The sequence below is a fragment of the Rhagoletis pomonella genome, unplaced genomic scaffold (assembly GCF_013731165.1).
Source record: "Rhagoletis pomonella isolate Grant_MI unplaced genomic scaffold, Rhpom_1.0 Rhpom_scaffold_01800, whole genome shotgun sequence".
NCBI lineage: Eukaryota > Metazoa > Arthropoda > Insecta > Diptera > Tephritidae > Rhagoletis > Rhagoletis pomonella.
Genome location: NW_023460354.1, coordinates 6,514 through 30,557, shown reverse-complemented (window position 1 = coordinate 30,557; position 24,044 = coordinate 6,514). Strand labels below are relative to the sequence as shown.

The following is a 24,044-nucleotide window of genomic DNA, read 5'->3' as shown; positions in this document are numbered from 1 at the left end:
ATCACTGCGTGTCTAGCCTGGAGTGAGAAAGTTCGAGAGGGAGCTGCCTTGACTACTTGGGGACTTCTCTTAGAAAGATGGGTCTCAGGTCAACTCAGCGAACGCTATGGAAAACCAGAGCATGCGGGGTCGTTCTGGCGGAGGGTGGACCGGGGACGGTCTAGGGATCTCCTTAGGCTCCCGAAGCCTGATCTTTCGATTCTGGTAGGTCATGAAGAAAAATTGGGGCTATTAGAAAAAGGGGCGTAGCATATCCCATACAAACCAAATGTTTCATAGTGCATGTCCCGGAAGATGTTCATGGAAGAGGAGTCGGATATGGTATGGAGATATATGAAAGCAATCGCATACTCATGGAGAAATATTGTGGTTATCGTAAAAGGGGGCGTGGCACATCCCATAAAAATCGAGTTTTTTATACTGCCTAACTTTGTAAGTGTTCATGGTAGAGTACTCGAACATGGTGTGCAGATATATGAAAATAAGCGCATACTCATTTAGAAAAATTGCGGTTGTTGGAAAAGGGGGCGTGGCACCTCCCGTACAAACCGAATTTTTCATGCTGCATAGCTCTGTTAAAAAAAGTTATTAATTCAAAAAGAATAAAATAAAAATCAAATCCATGAAAACTTTTAAAAATATTGACAGGTTGAAAAATAAATGTATGAAGATGTTTTAAGTTTTCTTCGCATATCATCGGAGGCATTGATTCGTGAGTTTGCCTACCCTAAAATCCTATGTATCGACCGGTTCGGTGTTGGCATGTGCAATTATGTACATACATATGTTCTTACATACGACTACTTTAAAATCAGGGATTACACATATTTTTTTGCGTCCCGTCCTAATGTACTCTGTGTGAGGTAAAATATACAAACACTGATAAATTGCTATTATTACACAAGTGTTCATGGTAGATACCCGGCTGGAGTATATGAGCTGTCAATGAAGATATGAACTTTGATCGAAATGTTATATTTATGTATGTCTGCTTATGACTCATATTTAATATATTTTTGAACATTTTTTGATGGAATTTAAAGCTATATATCATGCATATGTAAGGGAGCGTTTACAAGGCCGGTTTGGACTTTAGAGTGCCTCTTTTGAATTGTTGTTCCCGTCTAAAATATCAATTTCATAATAATGACATAAATCAAATTGAAAACGCAACTAAAATGCTTTTCCATAGTGATAGCTAATAAGAGCCTGCTTTCAAGGCTATATCCATTTGTATAAGTTTGGAAGAGAGTCATGCAAGTTAACTATGTAACAGAGATGCCAAATCGAAATAAAAAATAGTCGCTTTTGGAATCGATTCGAATCGGAATAAAAATACCCCATCTCCCAAGATCGATTCATACATTTTTTCAAATAACGCCGTTTACCTTATTTTTATAAAGTACTACACAAATTTATTGCAAGTAAACCTACCTTGTTCATAACGGTTTCTATATCAAGATTTATATAAAAACAAATATATGTGAAATAAAATTTTCCTATATTTAACGCAGCGATGTGAGCATTCAACAGAAACTTCCTAAATTAGCCCTACTTAGGAGAATGGTTAAATTTCTTTGAAATTCGGTTTTATTTTATCACAAAAAAGAAAAAGTTTTATGTTTTACTTCAAAATTAACCACATACACTAGCCCAAAAAAAACTTTTTGCGATACGAACGTTTTTTAATATTTATATATTTTTTTTGTTCCGCTAACTCTATGTTTCTCTCTTAATTACCCTCACTCACCGTTGAAGTGTGGGATTTTTGTTTGTTGAAGATGTTGGTCATTTTCTCCATACAACGTATGTATATACATGTTCTCGAAATTTTTTCATGTGGAAGAAAATGAATATGATAGTCATAAAAAAAATCATTTAAATGTCATAGTGGGCGATGGGAAATATTAAAAAAGTCTTTATCATAAAAAATAAAGTAGGCTTTAACTGATTTATAAATCGAAAATTTGTATGAAAATATCACTTTATAGAGATCTTTAAAAAAAAAATTTAAACAAAGAAAATTAAAAATAACACTGATTTACAGTAAAAATGCACATTGGATGCCACTTTCCAATGCCTATTTAGAATTGCTCGCTTACTCCGAAAATCGAAATAATTTTTTTTTCTTATTATTTTCCACTTAATCGCTTATGTATATCTTACGAAGCAATTGAACAATCTTAATACGAAGTGTGGTAAATGGAAGTTAACTAAATTATACACAACCCGTATTTACATCACTTTTCGTTATGCCGTATAGTTTCTGAGAAATTAATTAATCATTCCAGATTTTTTGGGTTTTGATGAAAAAATAAAAAAATTCAAATTTTAACAGGAAAAAATTTAATAATAACAAATTCTGTGTACATTTTTTTTTTCATTTGTGTTAAAGCCTTTTATGTGTGCTCAAGTGCGCTCGTGTATAAAAATCCTTGCGCATCTTCATTTGACCACTCATTCCGATTTTGTTCATCCATCGATTTTCTTTATTAGTAGCTTGATTTTTTTTATAACAGAACAGGTTTTAATACAAATGAAACTGTATTTGTTATTTTTTTAATTTTTTCCCTGTAAAAATTAGATAATTTACCACATGCCCGAATATATCGAAAACTTATCTATAAAAAAAAATTAACTCAATTTTCGGAATTAACGAGCGATTCTACATAGGAAATGGATAGAGGCATCCGGTGAAAAATAACTAATTTGTCATGCATTGTAATCAGCGATTATGCTGCTGATTTAAGTAAACGTTCTTGAAATCCCGTGAGCCGCCCTAATGCAACTCAGACATGCATGCATAGTCATATGTAGCTATGTACATATGTACATATAGTACGTACGAGCAGAAATACCTTGTTTCCAAAATAGGTAGACTCTTTTTTTTCAGCGAAATTATTCGCCATCCTACCACAACCATTTTTGTTTTAAATTTTTGCAATTAACTGGGACATTTATTAATTAATTGATTCGTAACAATTTGTTTAATTGAACTATTGAGACATGGTGAAACTTCTAGAGTCAGTAAAAGCTCACAAGCGAAGTTTGTTTACAGTATTTCACTTGCCAATACCCTGACGGAAACAAGTGATTTATCTAAATCAACTAATTGAAAGATTACTTTAAAACAAATGCAATTAGTAAATGTTTCGAATTTGTATACTCCTTTTCCAAACAAAAAAAAAGAAATTTGTGTCTTGGAAGTATGAAAAAGCATCTGTGAAGTGCAGAAACATACTGAGTTTGATGATGTTTAAGCCAAATTCATTTTAAAGTAGGGTCATTCCATTGAAAAGAGGAAAACGACATAAATTTAAATATTCCCTAATTATCTTTATTTCAGTAGTAACCTCTTTTTAAATAACTACATTTCATTAACCTGTGGGAAAATATTAACAATTTCAAAAGAAGTTGTAATTTTTGTCTATGAAAAGTTTTATTTCATGCATAATTACTTTACAGCAGTCACAAGGAGATGTCCCACCAGTCACAACTTTAAATATTTTTTAATATTTCTATGAAGATTATATAAACCTCACTTTTATTGAAAACGAAAGCATATAATTCATGTTTTACAACATAAATACATCGCTCACATGCATTCAAATGATAGTTAAATAAAACTAAGAAATCGTAAAGGTATTTTTGTTAAAGCAATTTTTTACATTAGTTATCGTTCTATGTTAAAAAAATATCTTTCGCTATTGTATAAGTTCCGACGACATATGTAGTTAAAATTCACAATTGATCACATTCTGGAGAAAAATGTCCCACTAGTCACAATGGAATGGCCTAGTAGTTGAAAATACATGCAGGAAAAAGCAACTGTTAAATAAATGAGTTCGTTTCAGGTAAAAGAGTAATAATTTCAATTAGTTATCATTGAAAATAAAGTAGTTTATAAATTACTTTCAAACTAATTCAATTTCCTGCAGGGCACATACATACATACATACATACATATATATTTAGTGGGTATTTTTCATTATCTTATCACAATTTGTCAGTGTGGCTGAATGATTACTGTCTCGAGAACAGACATACATTGTATGTACATATTTACAATTTACATTGTGCAAATGTATCCATGTACATATGTATGTATCATCACTATATTTAGATCAAACTAAGTGCAATGAAATGCGAGCCCCGCAGCCAATTGGTTTGGAGTGCGCATTACTACTAAGTATATGCGTATACTACTAAGTATTGTAGGTCTCAGGTTCGATTTTGGCCCCAGCAATGTTGGACCCTTAAATCGAATGAGTCGAAGTAGTAGTCCCACTCAGCATCTCGCACACTGATTACCCGCGTTGCAAAGGTGGGCTAACGCGGACGCTTTCTGCTCTATTGCACTCCAGCGAATATTGCAAGCAATCAAACGAATGAGCTGTATGATTGGTGAACAAGAGCTTTACAGTGAAATAAAATACAACGGCTCCGCTGGCTTCATTTCCAATTGGCGTCAGTTGGCACAGAAGATAAACGGACTGGCGCTCCTTTTTGGGCTCGGCCAAAATGGCTTTGGGCCTAAGTTTTAGGGGGTTACAGAAGGAGATAAGTACAAATAGTTAAAAGGCATACTTAGTTTATCTTTATACTTCTAATTACTGAGGTAGACTTTTTGCACATAAAGAAGAGTAATGAGCAATTTAGTTCCAGTAAAAAAAAGCTTACAAATAAATAAACTATTGAAACTTGCTGTCATTTTATGGTAAGGCTAGTTAGGATATGTACCCTTCACAACTTAGATTAGATAGCTTTTTTACCTATATATGTATGTGTATATATATTTAGATACATATTTCATCCCACACATAGCAAATACTATGTATATAATACACCTGACCATTTAGAATGACACATACGTATGCATGTACATAATTGTTTTGAATACATACTATAAATCATACAAAAAATTGGTCAAATATTTTATGGTTCTCAGAACGGCTCTATCCTCCACCCAATGTGAAAGTATGCGTGGTAGAAAAATTCCCTGTAGGCTATGGGGTTAGACCTAAATACTTGTAAAATCCCTGCAAGAATTTTAGCTTACACAGAGTTATCCCTTTCTAAAACTTCTTCTTCTTCTTATATTGCACAACAACTTTTTGTCGGTCCTGTCACCAATTGCCTATCTCATTTGCAAAGTTAAGCTAGTTTATCACACCAAGCTCGGCACTTATAGCCGTTTTCACCAGCTATTAAAATGGCAAATGAATTTTATTTTATGTAAATTTTCATATAAAATAGAAAAAACTAAAATCAATTTTCACTTAAATTGCTTTTATGAAATTGGCTCTTAGACCATCCATTGTGTGCATGAGCGCCCTTACTTTCGCTTTCCAGCCTTGCAGCGAAATCATACATTAGTATCGTACACAGTCGGACGTTCCCAAATAAACTGCGGCCAAAAGTAGTACCCGCTCTACAAATTCGCTGAAACTCCATATATGCTCTATTCTGTAGTTAGGAAAGAAGAAATGTGGAAAATGGTAAAAGTCGACGTACTGCCCGCCCGAAGCTCTTGTAATTAGGCGGATATGGTAAATGTTATCAGATTTTAATGAAATTCAGAGCATATGCTGGTTTTAACTATAAAATATAGGCGCCAATGCGAAAAATTTTTATTTTGAAGATAACGAAGTGTGTCTCACTATGACGCACACCTCCTATACAAACTTTGTTAGTTCCCTTAATTTTTTTAAATAGTGTATTATCTGCCTACTTTGGTATGTATATCCACGCTAACATTTTTATTCTTTACGACCGAAACCAGATAAGTGGAGCTGAGTGGAAGATCGACCTAGTTCGAAAGCGCCCTATCCCAGAAAACTTTTCAAGAAAGCCCTACTTAAGAATTTGATTAAAGAACGCCCATTCCCAGCTGTCGATTCAAAAACACCCTATCTCAGCACATTTTCGATGTATTTTCAGCTGAGATAGGGCTTTTTTGAACCGAATTATGAGATGGGGCGTTCCCAAATTCTGAGATAAGACGTTTTTCAATAAAATTCTGAAATAGGGCGTTCTTCGACCAAATTCTTAACTAGCGCATTCTTGAAAAGTTTTCTGAGAAAGGACGTTTTCGAACTGGGTGCGGATATACTAGGTCGATCTTCCACTCAGGTGACGATATGTACTCTAAATATTTCTAAAAAATCGAATTAAAAAGTTCGAAATTTTTACAAAGGTTAGTTTTTTAAATGTTGCAAAAGGATTGAAACTTGGATTTATATGGTTATTGGTCAAGAATAAACAATATTTTTATAAAAAAAATAGTTAAAATTTAAAAATATTACATAAATAGTCAAATCTAGTCAATATGTGAGTGTCGTAAAGTAATGATAAGTACTACATCGCCGATTCTTTTACAAATCCGTCCATCGACTAATTTTATTTTCTCTAGCTATAATTTTTACAAATCAGTAGTTTTAACTTTTGCCACAACGGTGATTCAGGCGGGTTTGCAAGTGGTCTTTGGGCGGTTTTGCAAAGGCTCAGAGCTGACTGCTGAAAGATCTTTAAATTATTTTTTAGATTACTGTAATTTTTAGCATTTTCGAACACCAACAGTCGATTAAAGGTCATTTTTTGAACGTTGAAAAAATAATGGATTTTAGGTATTTTGTGTTTGTACTTATTTACTGTTGCTCTTTGTACATTTGTCTTCATTGGCCACAAGCTTGCCCACCCCTGCTCTATACTCATATTATAGGAGGCCATTGTCCTAAAAATGTCGGTTTCTATAGCATGTGTATGTGCATGTACATATTTACCTGCATAGATATGTATGAATGTGATTTACTCATATATGTGTTACTCCTATATTGGCAGTAAAAGCTAGTACCGTCCGAAAACACTACAGTACAGATATATCAATAAACACGTACGAAAGAAAAGGAACACATACGTTTATAGATAAACATGTACACAACACATATACAAAAAACGGCACTCAAGTACACAATACATTGACAAAAATGGTACTAGACTGTCTCGCTTTGATTTCGGAATGCATACACATTGAGAAGTTAGCTTACTGCCAATATAGAAGTATTACATATATGGATTTACTACATACAAGATTCGTTGTTAAAGACGGAAAAATTAATATGTAAGTTATTAAAAAGTAATTTAAAAAAAAAAAAACTTTTTAAAGGCAAGCCTTTAGAAGTGGTTGGTAAAAACAGAAAAATCGCACCACCTAACGGCTACATTTTTTGTGGAGTTATTTATTTCTATTTAACCAGTTAATTTAAATATTAAAGAAATCGGACCATATGGATTTTCCAAATATCCCGACTCCTGCGCCACCTAGCGGATCAATTCATCTTTAATCTTGTATTTTCAAGTCTAGCTCATCGGGAAGTTGGTTAAAAATTGATTGCAAGATTTGATTACACACAGGTGGAACTTAATAAAAGCTTGTAAAATATGCAAAAATAAATGGAAATAATTTACTCAATTGCTTTTAATAAGTTATCGCAGTACTTCAATTCAATAAACACAAACTTAGTCATAATTTTTCAAAGTAAATAATTCTTTCAGGGTTCATCAACTCTTTGACTACATATGTATACCATTGTTCCGGGCAACAAGTAAACAGGTGTCAACTAGACAACAACAAAAGGTACTGCAATATGAGCTGGAACAAAATAAATAAATGAATTCGTTATTTCATAACTTTTATTTGCCTATGAATGTATATTGACCTTTTTTTAAATACCTACCCTGCAAAAAGTGGGACTAGGTTAAATACTAGTACAGGACCGCGCTACCTTGTAACCAACACTGGTAACCGAAACATATGGAGAAAATATGGTTACACATTAACCTTGCGATGTCATTGGACCTGACCTCTTCTGGTCTACCGCTGCATACACTCTAAAAAATCTGTTTAAAAATGCGACTATAAATCGAGTATATTTTTGTTTATTTTTAAATTTTTTTGGTAAGTTTACACGATGAATATGTATTTTTCTCGTTTGCACATTTTCGTGTGTAAAAATCCTTTTTGTTAGTGGCTTTACACAATTCTAAAGCTCGGAACACTTTGACGACAGCAAGCGACATGCAGCATCTGTCAAATTTTAAATACACACGTTCTTACGGACACAATTATTTTGACGACAGCACGACATCTTGGCTGCAGGACTGCAATTGTCGACGTCGCCAAATTAAATCTATTTCTAATTTTGCCGGCGACAATGAGTAGATGTAGTGCTGCAAAATTAAATTGTCGCAAAATTAATCACATATTCTTGATTGTTCATGTTTTTCTTATTTACTTAAATAAAAATACACAATTTGTGAAATAAATATACCAAAATGTCAAACTTTAAAATCAGCTGTTTGCTATGTCGCTGAGGTCTTCAAAATGTTTAAGAAGCTGGCTTCAAGGCGACATTTGTCGACAAAATGATGTCGCTGTCGTTACGTCGTGAAGTTGCAGTCGTCAAAGTGTTCCGAGCTTAAGGGTGAAATCAAACAGCAGATGTGTATTTTGTAGCTTGTACACACTTTCTTAGTAAATTTACGCACACAACAGCAGCTATATTACACTCTAAAAAGTCCGAAATTTAAACAAACTATTCGTTGAATAATCGAGCATGTAATTTCGCGAATAATAAGGTAGGAAATCAGTAACCTACCTTTTAGGTAGGAAATCTACACAATTTTTTTTTAGAGTGTAACATGGGACCACATAGATAACTATAAATAGTCCTGTCCTTTTGGACCATGGACTGAACTTCATAAGATTTTGTATAAACCGAATATTTGATCATTTTTAAAGGTGATTTTTAAATGTAAATAGTAAAATCTATTATTTCAAATGCATTTTCTTAAAATTCGTTTTCATAATATTTATATTTGGCAACCGAATCATATTGTCGATGGGCCACGCAGAGGTTGAAGGTTTGAAGTGCTCCAGATCAGCATAATAAGTTACTAGTGTGCTACCTGGGCCTTTTGTCCATACTTTAAAACCACGTCGTAGTAGACCACCTGGTAATCAAATTTTTGCAGGGTATGTATACACACATGTATGCGTGCTTAGTACATACAAATATGTGCATATGTACACGTATTAGTGCAGGGAGTTCTATCCGGATTTTTTGAATGTTCGGATAATCCGGATATTCGAATATCTAATTAAAAAATCTGAATAACCGGATAACAAAATTAACGGATGTTAACATACATATGTACACGTATTAGTGTAGGGAGTTCTAACCGGATTTTTTGAATGTTCGGATATTCCGAATATTCGAATATCTAAATAAAAAATCCGAATAACCGGATAACCAAATAGGCGGCTATTAACCGGATATTCGAATTTCTAATTTAAAATTAACAAATGCTTGTGTATTAACCTTACAATAGCCGTCATCGATTCGCCATCAGTTAGCGAGGGGCGAAACGAACGAACTCAATGAGGTACAACCAAACTCGCTATCGTCTATCCGTGCTAGCTAACTTTGTTGTTGCTTTCACATGCAAAATTCTTCTTTAAGCGACCGGAACTCAAACATGGCGAGCGAGAAGTGGCGAATCGATGACGGCTAATGTTAAATAAAAAAATATATTTTTTTTAATATCGCCTGGTTCCGCCTGCTACAACTATCTATGGAAGTAGCGGCCACAGGTTTCAAGTAAGCTAAAATTGGTTAATTTTGTAACAAATTCCTGTACATGTATGCCGCTCTCGCAAACGTCTTCAGCTACGTGTTTTATTAATTATTAAACAACTCAATAATTTTGAGAAAAATTTTACGAATCCGTTCAAACTCTATTTAGAATATTCGGATGAACAATTGAAGGATATCCGCATAACAAAATCCATATACACGATTTTCAGAACGGATATTCGAATATACGAATAGTCCCAGCCCTAACACATGCCATATGCAACTGCACTTGTTTTTGACGCTTTCACAGAATATTGTTGAAGCTTTTCACACTCGCGTACTTTTTATCTTGATTTTTTACTGAAAAGCTTATTGAAGACTGATAAGATACATGTGAACTGTGTGTTCTTATCAACACTAGTGTTCATGAAGTTAACCTCACCTCAAACGAATGTGCTTAAGAGGCTGCTAAAAATGATCTAAAACGGTGTCAAGAGGATCATTGTAGCAATTTTATTTTCTATTTTTAACCGACTTCCAAAAAAGGGGGAGGTTATCAGTTCGTCGGAATATTTTTTTTTTTTTTTATGTATGTTACCGCATAACTTTGGACCACGTCAACCGACTTCAATAATTCTTTTTGCAACGGAAAGGTAGTGTCTCAGAGGTGGTCGCATAATAATTTGGTTTAGATCCGATCATTCGATCATGAAATATATAGATATATATATATTTTTTTAAGTCGGTTTTTTTTTGCTAAAAATTACTTGTTATATCTTGATCAGTTCAGGATCAGTCAGTGGCAGTACGCACCCCTAACCACTCGGCCACAGCAACCGCCTATTAAAATTTGTTCATACGTACATTTTCGGTATCTAGACAAATGAATTTTTTTTTTTGTAATCTGTAAACCGTACATAATTAATTTAAAGCCTGGACACAACTTCTTGATAAAAAAACTTCTGAACTTAATCTTTCGTTTTGCCAAGAAAGACAAAAATTAGCAAATATGTAGACTCCCTGTTTAGTTTTTTTATACTTGCTTTTACAATTTAGTTGGTAGTGCAGTAGACTTACACCAAAACAACTTAAACTTCAAAATTATACGTTATCACTACGTGTGACTTTGCTTTTGTCCGTTAGTGTACATATTCGTATATTTTGGCGGTTTCTGTATATTTAATTTCAGTTACATTTGCAACTTCATTTGCTAAACAGCGTAGAAATATTGAGCTGCGCCACAAGCTGTGCCAAGCAATTGCAAAATATTTTTTTAATTAAATTAAATTTACAAAAAAGTTAGTGCCTATATAAATCATACAAAATGGGTGAGTAAGCTACAACGGAGTGATAAGATAATTAGTATAAAGTGTTAATATAAAAAAAAAAAATAAAAATAAAAGTTAAACGAATGAGTAGGAAAGTGCTTGCTCAGCTGTTTCAAAATTTCATAAAGTTCGAATTAAGTGTTGCTTTAACTAAATTTCTTAGAAAAAATAATACATTTACAATACATACATTTCTTTCGAAAATATTCTAAAAGTTTCGAGTACACTTATATATTTACCTACGTGTCATTTTCGTCTTCGATTCTTTGTAGTGCCGGTACTTTACCAACTCGTAAGTTTTATCTAATCAGCGCTTGTTGCTAATAAAGAACAGCAAGAAGCAAAGTGCATGAGTCCTATCATATTTTTATTTAATTTTGAAAGCTTTGTCGACACGTTTTAAGTAATGGCTGCGAGGCTTGATCTCTTGAGGGACAGCAACCAAGAGTTTAATAAAAAAAAGCGTGGTTAAAAATGTTAAAGGCTATGAAGGTATTGTATGGCCGCTGTAGCCGACTCGTAGCACCAAGATGTGATCCCTTTTCAAAACAACATCCCAAAAAATTATAGAAAATGCTTTTTCTTAACAGCGGTCGCCCCTCGGCAGACAATGGCAAACTATCGCAAAAAAGAAAAAAAAACATTAGAATTCCGCAGTACCCTATTCTGTAATCTATTGTTTCAAAAAATGCTAGTTTGTAATAAAGCGGGGAAGAGGACAATAATACTCAAGTAAAGAACGCTAAATTCATTTTTGGCTGACTAAAAAGACGAAAGCAACACTAGCAATATGACCTTAACGAGGATTATTCAAAATATGACAAAACTACGAAATACTTGGCTTGCTTCGCATTCTAAAAACATGAACCTTTTCAAGTTCCTCTAATTCAAAATTCCCCTCTGGATATTTTAAGGAAGAAAGAAGTCTTTTTCAAAGAGTGAAGAACTTTTTTCTTATCTAATAAAGGCGTTTTTTTTTTTTGTTGAAAAAAATCTAACAGAAAGGCACCTCCCGGAAGTATGTGTAGTCAGAGAAGTACGCGGGGTTTTGCACCCCAAATTTAAACCCATTTCGCTCCTTTTTGATATGAATACATATAAACTTCCCAGTAAAGTTGGCTTATACTTTGCTGAGTCATTTAATTGTGTATGATCTGGCGAGGTGCTGATGAAACGCAATACATTTTCTTTAGGTCAATTATGGTCGCTATTTAGGCGGGTATAGTTTATTTATTGATTGCAGAAGAATTAATCATTTCATCAGGCGGTAACACTTCTTAATGACGATTGCCTTCTACTTAATTCTATGTTTCTAAATAACTTTTTTAGTAAATAAAAAAAAGTTTATGAGTTATAGAAATATTTATTTGGACCTTTAAAAATGTTTCTGTTAAATGGGAAAGATGATATCCGTCAAGTGGCTGCCGCCAGTGTTGATACCCATTTGTGCCCGTTTCATTACATTTCCCATGACTTTCCGCTAGATTTCCGGTGATAACTGTTCGCCTTCCTGTCGAATATTCTCCTTAAGGGCTGCGATGGTATGAGGCTTGTTGGCATAAACCCGCGACTTCATGTAGCCCCAAAGAAAGAAGTGATTAAGAAGAAGGGTGTTTAATTTTGCGCCACCTTGTATATGGGGCGTTCCATACCAAAATAGAATACAGGGTGTGAACCACATTCATGTGTTTGATTTGTTTTAAATTGTTAGGGTTGATGGATAAACATAAATAATAAAAAAATATGAAATTTGAGCTTGATTAATACATTTTCAAAAACTTTACAGCACAAAAACAAAAACAAATCGTGTTAATAGTTTTCCTATTATTTCGAAAACGGGGCGAGGAAAAAATTTGAAAAAAATCACACATACACACATCAAAATCCTCTATGAAAGAAAATATTTTGTTAATTTTTTTACTTGAAAAAATTTTCACATACAAATTTTTTGATAAAAGAAAATCGTTTTTGAAAATATGTCATCTCAAAAAAAAAAATTTAAAAAATCACAATGGTAGCTCTAAGTATTCCGCAATGTTTCAGTATAGTTGAGTAAAATGAGTACAGTACGAATTTACAAATTTTTTAAATCTTTTTCGAATTTTTTGAGTATGCAGTTTTGTAGCCCATTAAATTCTAGTGTAATAAAGTGCAAGTTTTAAGCGATTGCAAAACTGGCGTTAATTTTATTTTTTTTTTTTTAATTTTCTTTGAAAACGGTTTTACGCATTTTCTTCCATAAGAAAATAGTGCAAAAAGCCGTCGCAGTAGCTTAAAACTTGCACTTCATTTTACTACAATTTAATGGGATACAAAATTGCATACTAAAAAAAATTCTAAAAAAAGTTAAAAAAAATTTAAAAATTTATAAATTCGTAATATATTTATTTTACTCAACTTCAATGCATAACTCAAATTATTGTAGAGTGCACCCTATAACACTATATTTAAATATTGCGCAATACTCAGAGCTACCATTATGATTTTTTTCTCTCTGTGGTAGTTTTTCGCTATTCTGGGTTCGACTCTGCACTACCATGTGCACTACCACGGGTTAACAGAGTATCTACTTACCTAGGAGTCGGTGCAGTAGCGGTTCAAAAGTAGGGCGCCCATAAATCACGCAAGTGACTACTTTAGTAACTCCCGGTATTGCAGAGAGAGCCCCGATGGTGACTACCGCCCAAGACATTGCCTTGTAAAAGTAATCGCTGAAATACACTGCAAGTAGTCGTTCGGTAATTGACGGAATTTATCAGGTAGCTACCGATTCATCAGCACTGTAGTCGCTCTCCCTTACGGCAGGGTATTGAGTCACATACCAGTGTTTGCACTGATGTACTTATGTACTTACACATGCCTACATATACAATGTATGTATTTATTTATGACTTTGTTATTGAACACCACATTGATATTTACGTGTTTTAAAATTAAGTATGTGTACAGAAGAGCTTGAAAATTGATAGATTATTAGTAAACTTATGTACATATTGCGTATACATATACATAAGTATTTACATACTTAGAGTAACTAAACTAGGACAGTAAATAAGCTAGCAAATACGCTGCATTAGTTATCTTGGTAACTGTATTTCTAAGAAATTTGATAAATGGGTGTCACATGGAACTTTTGCAAATAGAAAATACATATATTTTATAAATTTTGCTTTATTACTAACTCATGTATTTCACTGTGTACTTATAAGTACATAAAAGACCATCAAACATTTATATTAAATTTTCAACCTTAACACTCAGTAAGAAAATTTATTCAAAATCTCACTTCTCACTCTACTCCTTTTTTTAGCGGAACACACATGGGTTTCCACAAGCATTTACAGCGATTTGCCACCCTTCGCCATTCATGCCGGCCACGACTCGGACGGTGATCCAATTTATGTTGGCCGTGCCTACCACAATGGTGATATATTACCTGCAAAAATCGTTCCCAACAAGAAACAAGCCTACGTCGCGTGGGGTGGTGAGGAGATCAACAAGCAAGACATCGAAGTGTTGACCGGTCATCATTACAGCTGGATACCAGCTAGCGGTGGTGAAGTGCCACCACATGCTTTGCGTGTTGGCCAAACCGGCGATGGTGAGCCGCTTTTCATTGGACGCGGCCATTGGCAAGGCAGTTTGACACCCGGCAAAATCCACCCATCGCATGGCTGCCTCTACATTCCGTATGGTGGCCATGAACAGCGGCTCGATAGCTATGAGGTGCTCGTACAACCTGAAACCTGGGTCAACTCATCGGGTAGCAATCTAGTGCCTGGCACTATTCACGCCGGTCATGATGCTGATGGTGATGCCATTTACGTGGGACGCGCCTACCATGAAGGTGATCTGCTGCCCGCCAAGGTTATTCCGAATAAGAATTGCGCTTATGTACCATTCGGTGGTCGTGAGGTAGTAAAGCATGATTTTGAGCTTTTAGCCGGTTACGGTTACGGTTGGGTACCCGATGCAAATGGCGGTGTGCCACCAGGCGCTGTTGTCTGTGGCCGCACCAGCGACGGTGAGCCTTTGTATATTGGCCGTGGTCACTATGGTGGCAGTCTGACACCCGGTAAGATTCATCAATCGCATGGCTGCTTGTACATTCCGTTTGGTGGACAGGAAGTAAGAGTGCAAAACTACGAAGTTTTGGTGCGCGTTTAAAGGACAAAGTACCGCATAATGGCTTATGACAACGAGATGAGCTTTCAACTCAGCCACTCCGGAGCAACGTAGAATAATGGAATACATTCATAAAACATTTGTAAACACATATGTATGTTTACGTGCACACGTAAATTGCCCTTTTTCAACTTTTTAATACATTCTTGTTTTATACAAATGTTTTTTTTCTTACAACTACATACATACCTTCATTGATGTAAATGTATAAACATTTTACCTTGGTCTTCCAGATTTTTGTTCTGTATCGTGAACATACATACATTTTATAACTCAAATACATAGATATTTGGTAAAATTCGAGCCATGTATTGTGTCACATAAATTAATAAAAAAAATTTTACATCAAATTCGAAGAATTGTTACGCTGATTTGATGATATTAATGGTTATTGGGAAACGGGTTACTTGTTGCCCATTTGTTTATTCTCACCATTGTATGATATATCGGGTTTAAAATTGAATGCGCCCCATTTTTTATTAGCAGGCAGTAGCAGTCAGTGTCGAAAAATTTCACACACTTATCTATTTTATAAGATTCACAATATTTTTCATTACAAATATTTTTCGGTAATTTTTATTAAAACTATCTTTTTTATTCTAAATCTATTAAAGTTTCAAACTTTGCACAGATTTCACAAAAATAAATCTCAAATTTTAAAAACTTTTCATGAAAATTCCCAATTTTTTAATCAGAGTTTTTGACAATTTTTTTAACTGACGCTCTTTCGCAATTTTTCCATACAAAAAAGTTTCATGCATGTGGTATAAAATTGAATTCTGTACAAAGTTTGAAACTGTAATACATATGTACACTTTCAGTTTAATAATGAACTATAGTTTGATTAAAAATTGCCGAAGAATATTTACCCCACCGTCCGTAGCGCTGCTTTTTGCTAACATAATTTATCGCGTGGGGTTTTTTATGACCCCAAATTTAAATTAACTGCATTTACGATACCCAGGTTTTTATTATTAAATTTCTATAAAAAAAAATTATTACATGTATTTTAAATAAAAAACAAATTCAGTGCTTTAAGAAAACTTATTTATTCACACTTAAAGCAAATTTGCCAAAAGTCCACAAATAACGTGAAATTGTTGATGATTTAAGTAAAGTATCTAAAAAGTTCAGAGGTAACAAATTTATGTATATATGTTTTATTTCTATAACCTTTAATTCTTCAAAACTAAAAAAAGGTATTAAAAACAAAAACTTAGGAAAAAGCAAAAACAAACAAAAAATTCAGTGGCCAAATTTGAACATTTTTATTCTACGCATTGCATGCAAATTCTTTGGCAGTGCCTCGGAAAACAATAGTTTTTTGCAAGGAGCACATGTGTTTTTTATACTTTCTCTCTAAATTCCGAGGCCGGAATTCATATCTACGCTTTTTCGTTCTGGTTCTGGGATATTTTCTTGTTCGTGAGAGCCTCGTGTAAAACGCTGAATGAGAAATCGCACCTCCCCACGTTTCAGTAATGAAATCCTTAAGCTTTATATTCTGCTCCATATGCAAAGCGTCAGATATTATATGAGCATTTATACAACCAATATCGGAGCATTTACAAAAAATCAACGGCTGAATACGGTCAATTTTTTCCATAAAAGCTAGAGGATTTTAAAAGCTGCTCAATGATCCTAGATTTATAAGCTCTAAAAAGGCATCTTTAATAGGCATATATTTTTCGATCTTTTGTGAAAGCAACATATATATAAATATTCAGTAGTAATATCACATAATTGGTAGAATACTTTTCCATAACTTTTTACTTTGTGCTCGGGATTTTTACACCGAAAATTTTTTTACACACATTTCTAGGTACGGAAATATTATTAAAATATGTTACTACTCTTAACGCTGTGATAGCATTCGGACCGAAGCCTACCTTTGAAGGGATCCACTTCCCTTTCCAAACTTTGAGAAATTTTTTACTTTTATAAAATTGGTCAGACGCCTCCTTAATATTTTGTTTTCCTTGAAAAAGCATCTGTGAAGTGCAGAAGAAAAGCGTACTAAACGAAAAATTTCAGAAAAACCGCCAAAAACGTATCCGTTTCAAAACAATTTTCGGTTCTTGTCTGTACATTGTTTCTGCCGTACACTTTTTTCTTATTTCCGATCCATTTAATATCTGCCATTTTATTTACAAGACAAAATACATTGCGATCATATTAAGAAAAATAACTTTTACAAACTTTTTTGGCGGTTGGGGCTCGATATGTAAGTAATTAAATAAATAAAAAAGTTTTTTATTGGGACCGGGAGCGGAGCTCGGAGCGAAATAAAATACCGGAGCGGAGCGATGAAAAAAAATCTAAACCTAAAATCAATTGATTAATAATTTAAATAAAATATTGTAAGAGATTATAAGAGATTAGTTATCAAAGGTAAGGGGTTCCAAAAAGTTAAAATCGAATAATTAATTAGTTAAATAAGGTATCCGTTTAAAGAAGGGGGCTAAAAGCACTTTATTTTGAAAATATTTTGTAGGCGGGCTGCCACCTGTTCAAAAAGTTAAACTCAATTTAAATAACAAGTTGAACAAGATATGAGAAAACTTTTTTTTAGTATTTTTTTAAAGAGAGCTGCCATCTCTTAAGAATTTCAAAATCAATTTAATTAACAAGTTAAATAAAGTATTGTGGGTACCATGCAAGAAAAATACGAAAACCGTATCTAGTTGTAAAATATTTTTGTCGAGAGTTGCCGCCAGTTTAGAAATTAAATTGACAAACGAATGAAAAGCTGCTAATATTGTAAATTTTTAAGTTTGTGAGCATGTAAGTATGTTCATTTGTCTCTGTTTGTATAAAATTTGGCATACAGATAGCTTAGGATCTAGATTAAAATAAGGATATTTTTTGAAAAGGGATGCCACCTGCTTAAAAAATCTACTTTAAACTATAAGTGCATCTAAATTTTACAGTATGCCTAACGAACGAGATTTAAGAAAGCGTTATTACCACACTATTTTTAACAGGATTGCCACCTATTTAAAAAGTCATATTAAGTTTTATTAATTAACTGAATGAAGGGTATGGTAAAGAAATTCGGTTTAAAAAACCTTTATTTTTTAAATATTTTGAAGAGGGTTGCCAACTTTTTTAAAATCAAATATTTTTTTATAAGTTAAATAAAATACTGCAATATGGCTGTAAATCGAAAAAAGCTTTGTTTAGAAAATGTTTTCAAATAGGGTCGCCATCTGTTAAAAAGTCAAATCAAATTTAGTGAATAGGTAAAATGAAACATTAAAAAATGATACCGAGCAAATCCAAAAATGTTTAGGAAGGCTTTATTTCGAAAATGTTTAAAAGTCTAAATAAGTTTAACGAGTTGCTCCAAAGAAATATTACAATACGGATGTCAAACAAAACAGATTGCAAAAGCTTTATAACACAGTTTTTAGAGGGTGTGCCTGTTTAGAAAATCAAATTCAAGTGGAGTATTTTTAGTATTTACATCCAACAATTCTATTGAATCTGAGGCCGTTTATTGTAAGCAAACAAAAATAGTTAACAAATAGTTTTCCCACAATAATTTTTCATTAAAAACGGCCTCGAGCTCAATAAAATTGTTTGAATATTATTTTTTATTAGGCCAATAAACAGAAAAAATACAAATACTTAACACATACATTGTACATATTGGATTATACTGTTAAGGTTTTTTCTTGTTTTAAAAATAAAAACGTTTCAGATAAATGTTTTCTTCCTTCCGCCTGTTTACAAATTGGGTGACCTCACGATTGCCGCCGGCAGGGGCCTCGAGGCTCCTTAAGTCGACTCTGTTATGAAGAATGTTAGATTCTGAAGAAAGGTGCTGCTGAAATAAATTATCATGTATAATTAAGTAGTGCCTTTTTGATTTGGCTTTTTACTATGCAGTACAAAAAAGTGCTTTAGCAAGCATTTTTTCGATAGATAGATTTTCCTTCTTTCATAGTTGACTACTTAAAATTCAGCGTTTGTTATTTATTTATAAAATTTTTTATAACATTTTTTTAATAACATATAAAACTTTACATATATTATAGCATTCATTTAAATATCCAAACTCCCAGTTTTTTTAGTCAGATGCTAATTTGTAGTCATTGACACCAAACCTTCCCCACGCGGTTGACAATTAATTCCGCACCAGCACTTCATAGTTGGTGACAGTCACTTCTTCGCCACCAAATCCAATATACAAGCATCCCTGAGATGGATGAATCTTGCCGGGTGTCAAACTGTTGGCATGATAACCACGTCCCACATACAATGGTTCACCAAGGCTAGTAAGTCCACAGCTAACAGCACCAGGTGGCACTGAACCATTTGCATCGGGCACCCAGTGATAGTTATGTCCCGCTAATACCTCTATATCATGTTTGTTCACCTCCTCACCACCCCAGGCGACGTAGGCTTGTTGCTTGTTGGGCACAACTTTAGCAACTACTACATCGCCTTTGTGGTAGGCGCGACCGACAAAGATCGCATCACCGTCCGAATCGTGACCAGCTTGGACGGCAAATGGCGGCAAATCGGTTTCGATGTTGGTGGAAATCCATTCATGTTCACCTGCAAGTTAAAGGGATGTTGTATTAGATGTAAGTAAATTAATTAAGGGTAATGCTTGAAGTTAAAAATTTGTGCAAACATGCATATCTACATACAGTCAGCGGCAAAAATATGCATACCAAGGCGATTATATTTTCCATCCCAAATTTTTAAATTTTTTAATTTTTTGTAAAAGTTTGATTCATTCAACAAAAAAACCATAGAATAAATTTTTTTTTAATTTCCTGCAGAGCTCGGGGAAAATGCAAGAAATACCAAGAAACTTTAAATTTTTCAATTCGATTTCTTAGAAAAATTTTACTACAAGCGTTATGACTACAAAACTGCATTCCCAAAATTTCTCCAAGAAATCGTATTTCGATGAAAATTTCTTTGAATTTTTTTAATTTTCAGGGGATCTGTGTGAAACTAAAAAACTATTCTTGCCTTTGAACGAACTATATGTTTATAAAGAATAAGGAAAATGTGGCATGGAAAATATAAATAAATAAAATCGTCAAAACGTCAGAGTATGCATATTTTTGAAGCTGACTGTATGTATGTGGTGTAACAATGCAAATCGGCGTACGCGGCAAGTGTGAGATTTCATGTTTTTGTTTTTTAATTGACATTGGAAGTCTTGAACGGAATTAAAAAAGTGCATTTTTTTAAATTAACACTTATGATATTTTACATTGACAACGATTATATGTATGTACATATATATGTAAGTATTAACTTGGAAATACATATATATTGCACAAAGATTGAATTTATACTTATCAATAAACCATAAATGTGTTAAGTAGCTTCCTGTTATAAAATTATTTTGTGATAATCATAGCTGTTGCCAATCCATTGGGTTTAAGGGATCGGCATATCGATAAATATCGTCGTTTAAAGTACAAAACCGCGTAACTGACATTTGCTGCCAAAAACTGGATTTGCTCACAAAAGCTCTTGGCTCAATCCTTATCCATTCGTCCTGAAATATACTAGCCAGAAATGCGATTGCTTTATACAAAATATAACCATTTTGCATTATTTTGATAAGCGATTTTGTACTTTAAACGACGATACGTATGTATGTATGTATGTATAATTATGTACACAAGTTAGTCATGCATTCGATACGTAAACAACTTCGGCGAAGAAAGACTCCTAAACTTATCGAGCCCTAACCGCCAAAATAACGTAAGCGACATTTTTTTCAAAATTTTATTTTTGAAGCAGAAAATTCCTAGAGCGTCTAGATGCATTTCTGCATCAAAAAGAAAAATTTGAAAAAGATGTCGCTTACGTTATTTTGGCGGTTAGGGCTCGTTATGTTTGCGGGTTTTACAGCATACAAATTTCCCAAGGGTAATGATGCTGAAGTGACAGTCCTTGGCCAGTTATGACAGTTCCACAGATTTTTGTTCGAAGAATACTGGAACATTCTATATGCTTACACGTCCTTCTTCGCCGAAGTGCTTTTAAGCGCATTTTTTACGTAAATTTTTTTGCGTGTCCCCTTCGCCGTTAAAACACACTAGATATTTAAGTTGTTTTCGGTAGATTCGGTAATGATCTTGAGTTGAATACATACATACATACGTTTGAACTCCAAAACTCCTCATGAGCGCCTGCATATGCTACATATTGAGATCGATAACACAGGGCAACACTGATTTTGGAGCGGTAAATGTTAAAGCTGTTTTTGATAGACTCTTTTTGGCTGATTACGAATCCGTAAGTAGAAAGTTTCCATCAGGTCCAGATTTTGAGAAAAACGAGGTCAAAATTTCAAAAAAATGCGTTTTTGCAATATTTGAGAAGCTCCAGCAAAGAAATAAAAGAGGAATAAAATCTTCCACTAAGGCTTAAATTGAAGCTAGAATCCTCGTCTACTGTCCCTGAGAATAGATACCATCCCTGCATCTTGACCTGATGGTCTCTTATGGTCATTTATTGAACAATAACTGGAAAATTATGATTTTGAAAAACAAAATTTTGGTCAAAATCAGTTTTTGCTGTGCAATAAAACACTATAAGTGAGCTAAGCATCAAGGTGCAGGGATGGTATTTTTAGGGATGGTAGTTCAAGTCTTAATTTAAGCCTAAGTGAAAGATTCTATCGCCTTTTGTTTAATTGCTAGAGCTTCTGAAATATCGCAAAAAACGCGATGTTTTGACAATTTCACCTCGTGCTTCTCAAAATCTGGAGCTGATGGAAACTTTATACTTACGGATTCGTAATCAGCACAAAAAAAGTTGATCAAAAATAGCTTTAACATTTGCCGCACCAAACTTTTTTTCCATTTTTGTTGACCTGTGTTATTTGATTATGTTTTATCAAATAACATAGAAAATCCATTAAAAGTGTCGATCTATCATTTGCTGAATCAAAACTATTCACACATTCTAAGTATTTTCTTCCATATAAAAAAATCGACCATACCTTGTATGGAGAAAAATGTCGATAGCCGTCGGCAAAAAATTTATAAAAAATCAGCGCGATTTCTTAGCTACTTCAAATTTGTACATTGTTATATTAAAATTGAATGGGCTATACAACTGCATCCAGAAAAAATCTGAGTAAAAAGGTTAAAATTTTGATGAAAATCCGTTAAATTTTAATTAATTAATAATAATTAATAATTTAATTTTTGTATACAGTTTCAAACTTTGTTTTATATAGTTTCGTTTGCAGCATGAACCATATTTTGTTACAGAAATATCGAAAAAAATTTAGCTTGCAAAGCCTTGTTAATATTTCAAAAACCCAGGGTGCACGCAGATATAATGGAGCGAGGTATGTACATATGTACATACATACATATATATATTTCCAGCGGTGTAGATATAAATAAATTCACAGTTTGTCAAGTATTTTGCAAAACTTTTAATGCAACGGTTTGCGTTTATATAGCTAATCAAAATTAGAAAGAACGCTTCGATGTTAATTAAAAGTTGTCGGATTATTTTGACCATATCAAATTTCTTGTGCTCCATTCGGACTTAGCAAATTTGCCTTTCACTGAATTTAAACGGGTAAAGATAACACAACCTTAGTAGTTTTGGATACGATGTTTTCTTATATCAAAATATAGGGTTTCACAAAAAATATACTTATCAATTTCTCACTCTAGGCTAGGGATATCTGTTTATAAAGGATTCTGCGAAAAATATTGTATTTGTAAACTTCACTTACCCATTATATTATTTTCTCTTGTTTATATGTATGTAAGTAAATAATCTGTAAATAAGTAGATACTATTTATATATGTATGTCTTTATTTACAGAATGTCAGTAAACGATAATGAATTCGTCTGCCGTTGTTTTTAATTGCAGTGTTGCTTAGACTTTAATGTTTCAATTCAGACTGTATACAATTTCACAATCAGCAAAGTAATCAGATGAATGCTAGTGATGTACTGAGTGAATACTTTTAAGTATTGATCGATATTCGGTGCCGATTTAAAAAGTATCCAACACTCTCGATAGTCGGTACCGAATCGTTTAGTTTTCGAATAAAAACGCACATAGGCCAAAAATATGGAAAAAACGGTTCAAGGGAGACTCGCCTAACAAAACCCGAATTCAAATGAAAGATGTATATAGTATGTCGGTTCGAGGCCATAATGCAGAGAAGCTCCTACTTGTTGGAAGCATTTTTTTCTAGCTGAATCGGACGATATCATTTTTGTAGGCCTGGGGCAGATTCTGTAACCAGTTAGCGACAATTTTGGAATCGGTATCGGTTTTGTTGACGTATGATGTTAAAAAAATTGTAGGTCAACAAGTGCGATATCGATCCGAAACTTGTCGCTAACTGCTTATCTCATCTGTCAAAGCATTTTTCTTGAACCTTGGATCGACTAAGGTTAAAACTGATAAAATATTATTTCTCTTTTATCCGATATCATATAAATTAGTAATGAAAGTTTTTTCTTTCTTTTTTTCGGTGGGCATATTCGCGTATACATACACGCTCTGCTTTAGAAGGTAGCGAAAGCTTCATTCAACCGCACGACTTGTTCGCACGCACTGTGACAATCAGTATCGGGTGCCGAAATATTTTTTAAGTATTGGGTACCGACAATTCAGCACATCACTACTGAATGCATATACATACAGTCCTGAGTAAAGCAAAATGTGAGTTAACTATCCGCTGTGACTTTACAATTTCAATTGACTGCCGTCCCTAAATTGGAGCGCTAAGCACTGCGTTTTCCATTGTCAACGAGTTTCAGCGCGCGCTATCCCCAAATCAACGCGGCGTAATTTTTGACGTTTTCTTATTTCCTCTCGTTTCGTCTTTAACCTTTTTGTTCTTTCCCTTTCTTTCCGTCTTCTACATCCAACTTCAAC

At 33.7% G+C, this 24,044-nt stretch overlaps 2 protein-coding genes across 2 annotated transcripts in view; one reads left to right on the top strand and one right to left on the bottom strand.

Moving 5' to 3' along the window:
* Nucleotides 1-23,041, bottom strand: part of LOC118752736 — a 29,375-nt gene extending 6,334 nt beyond the window's left edge. The window contains exons 1-2 of the mRNA XM_036487615.1: nucleotides 22,884-23,041; nucleotides 19,280-19,714 (exon numbers count right to left, since the gene is read on the bottom strand). Of these exons, the coding sequence (XP_036343508.1) occupies nucleotides 19,280-19,714; nucleotides 22,884-22,887 (439 nt within the window). The 5' untranslated portion in view covers nucleotides 22,888-23,041. The remainder of the gene's footprint in view (nucleotides 1-19,279; nucleotides 19,715-22,883) is intronic.
* Nucleotides 10,840-15,272, top strand: LOC118752737. The gene is made up of 2 exons (XM_036487616.1): nucleotides 10,840-10,963; nucleotides 14,274-15,272. The coding sequence occupies exons 1-2, from the start codon at nucleotides 10,960-10,962 to the stop codon at nucleotides 15,128-15,130; spliced, it is 861 nt and encodes a 286-aa protein (XP_036343509.1). The 5' UTR covers nucleotides 10,840-10,959; the 3' UTR covers nucleotides 15,131-15,272.
* Nucleotides 23,042-24,044: the final 1,003 nt, after the last annotated feature.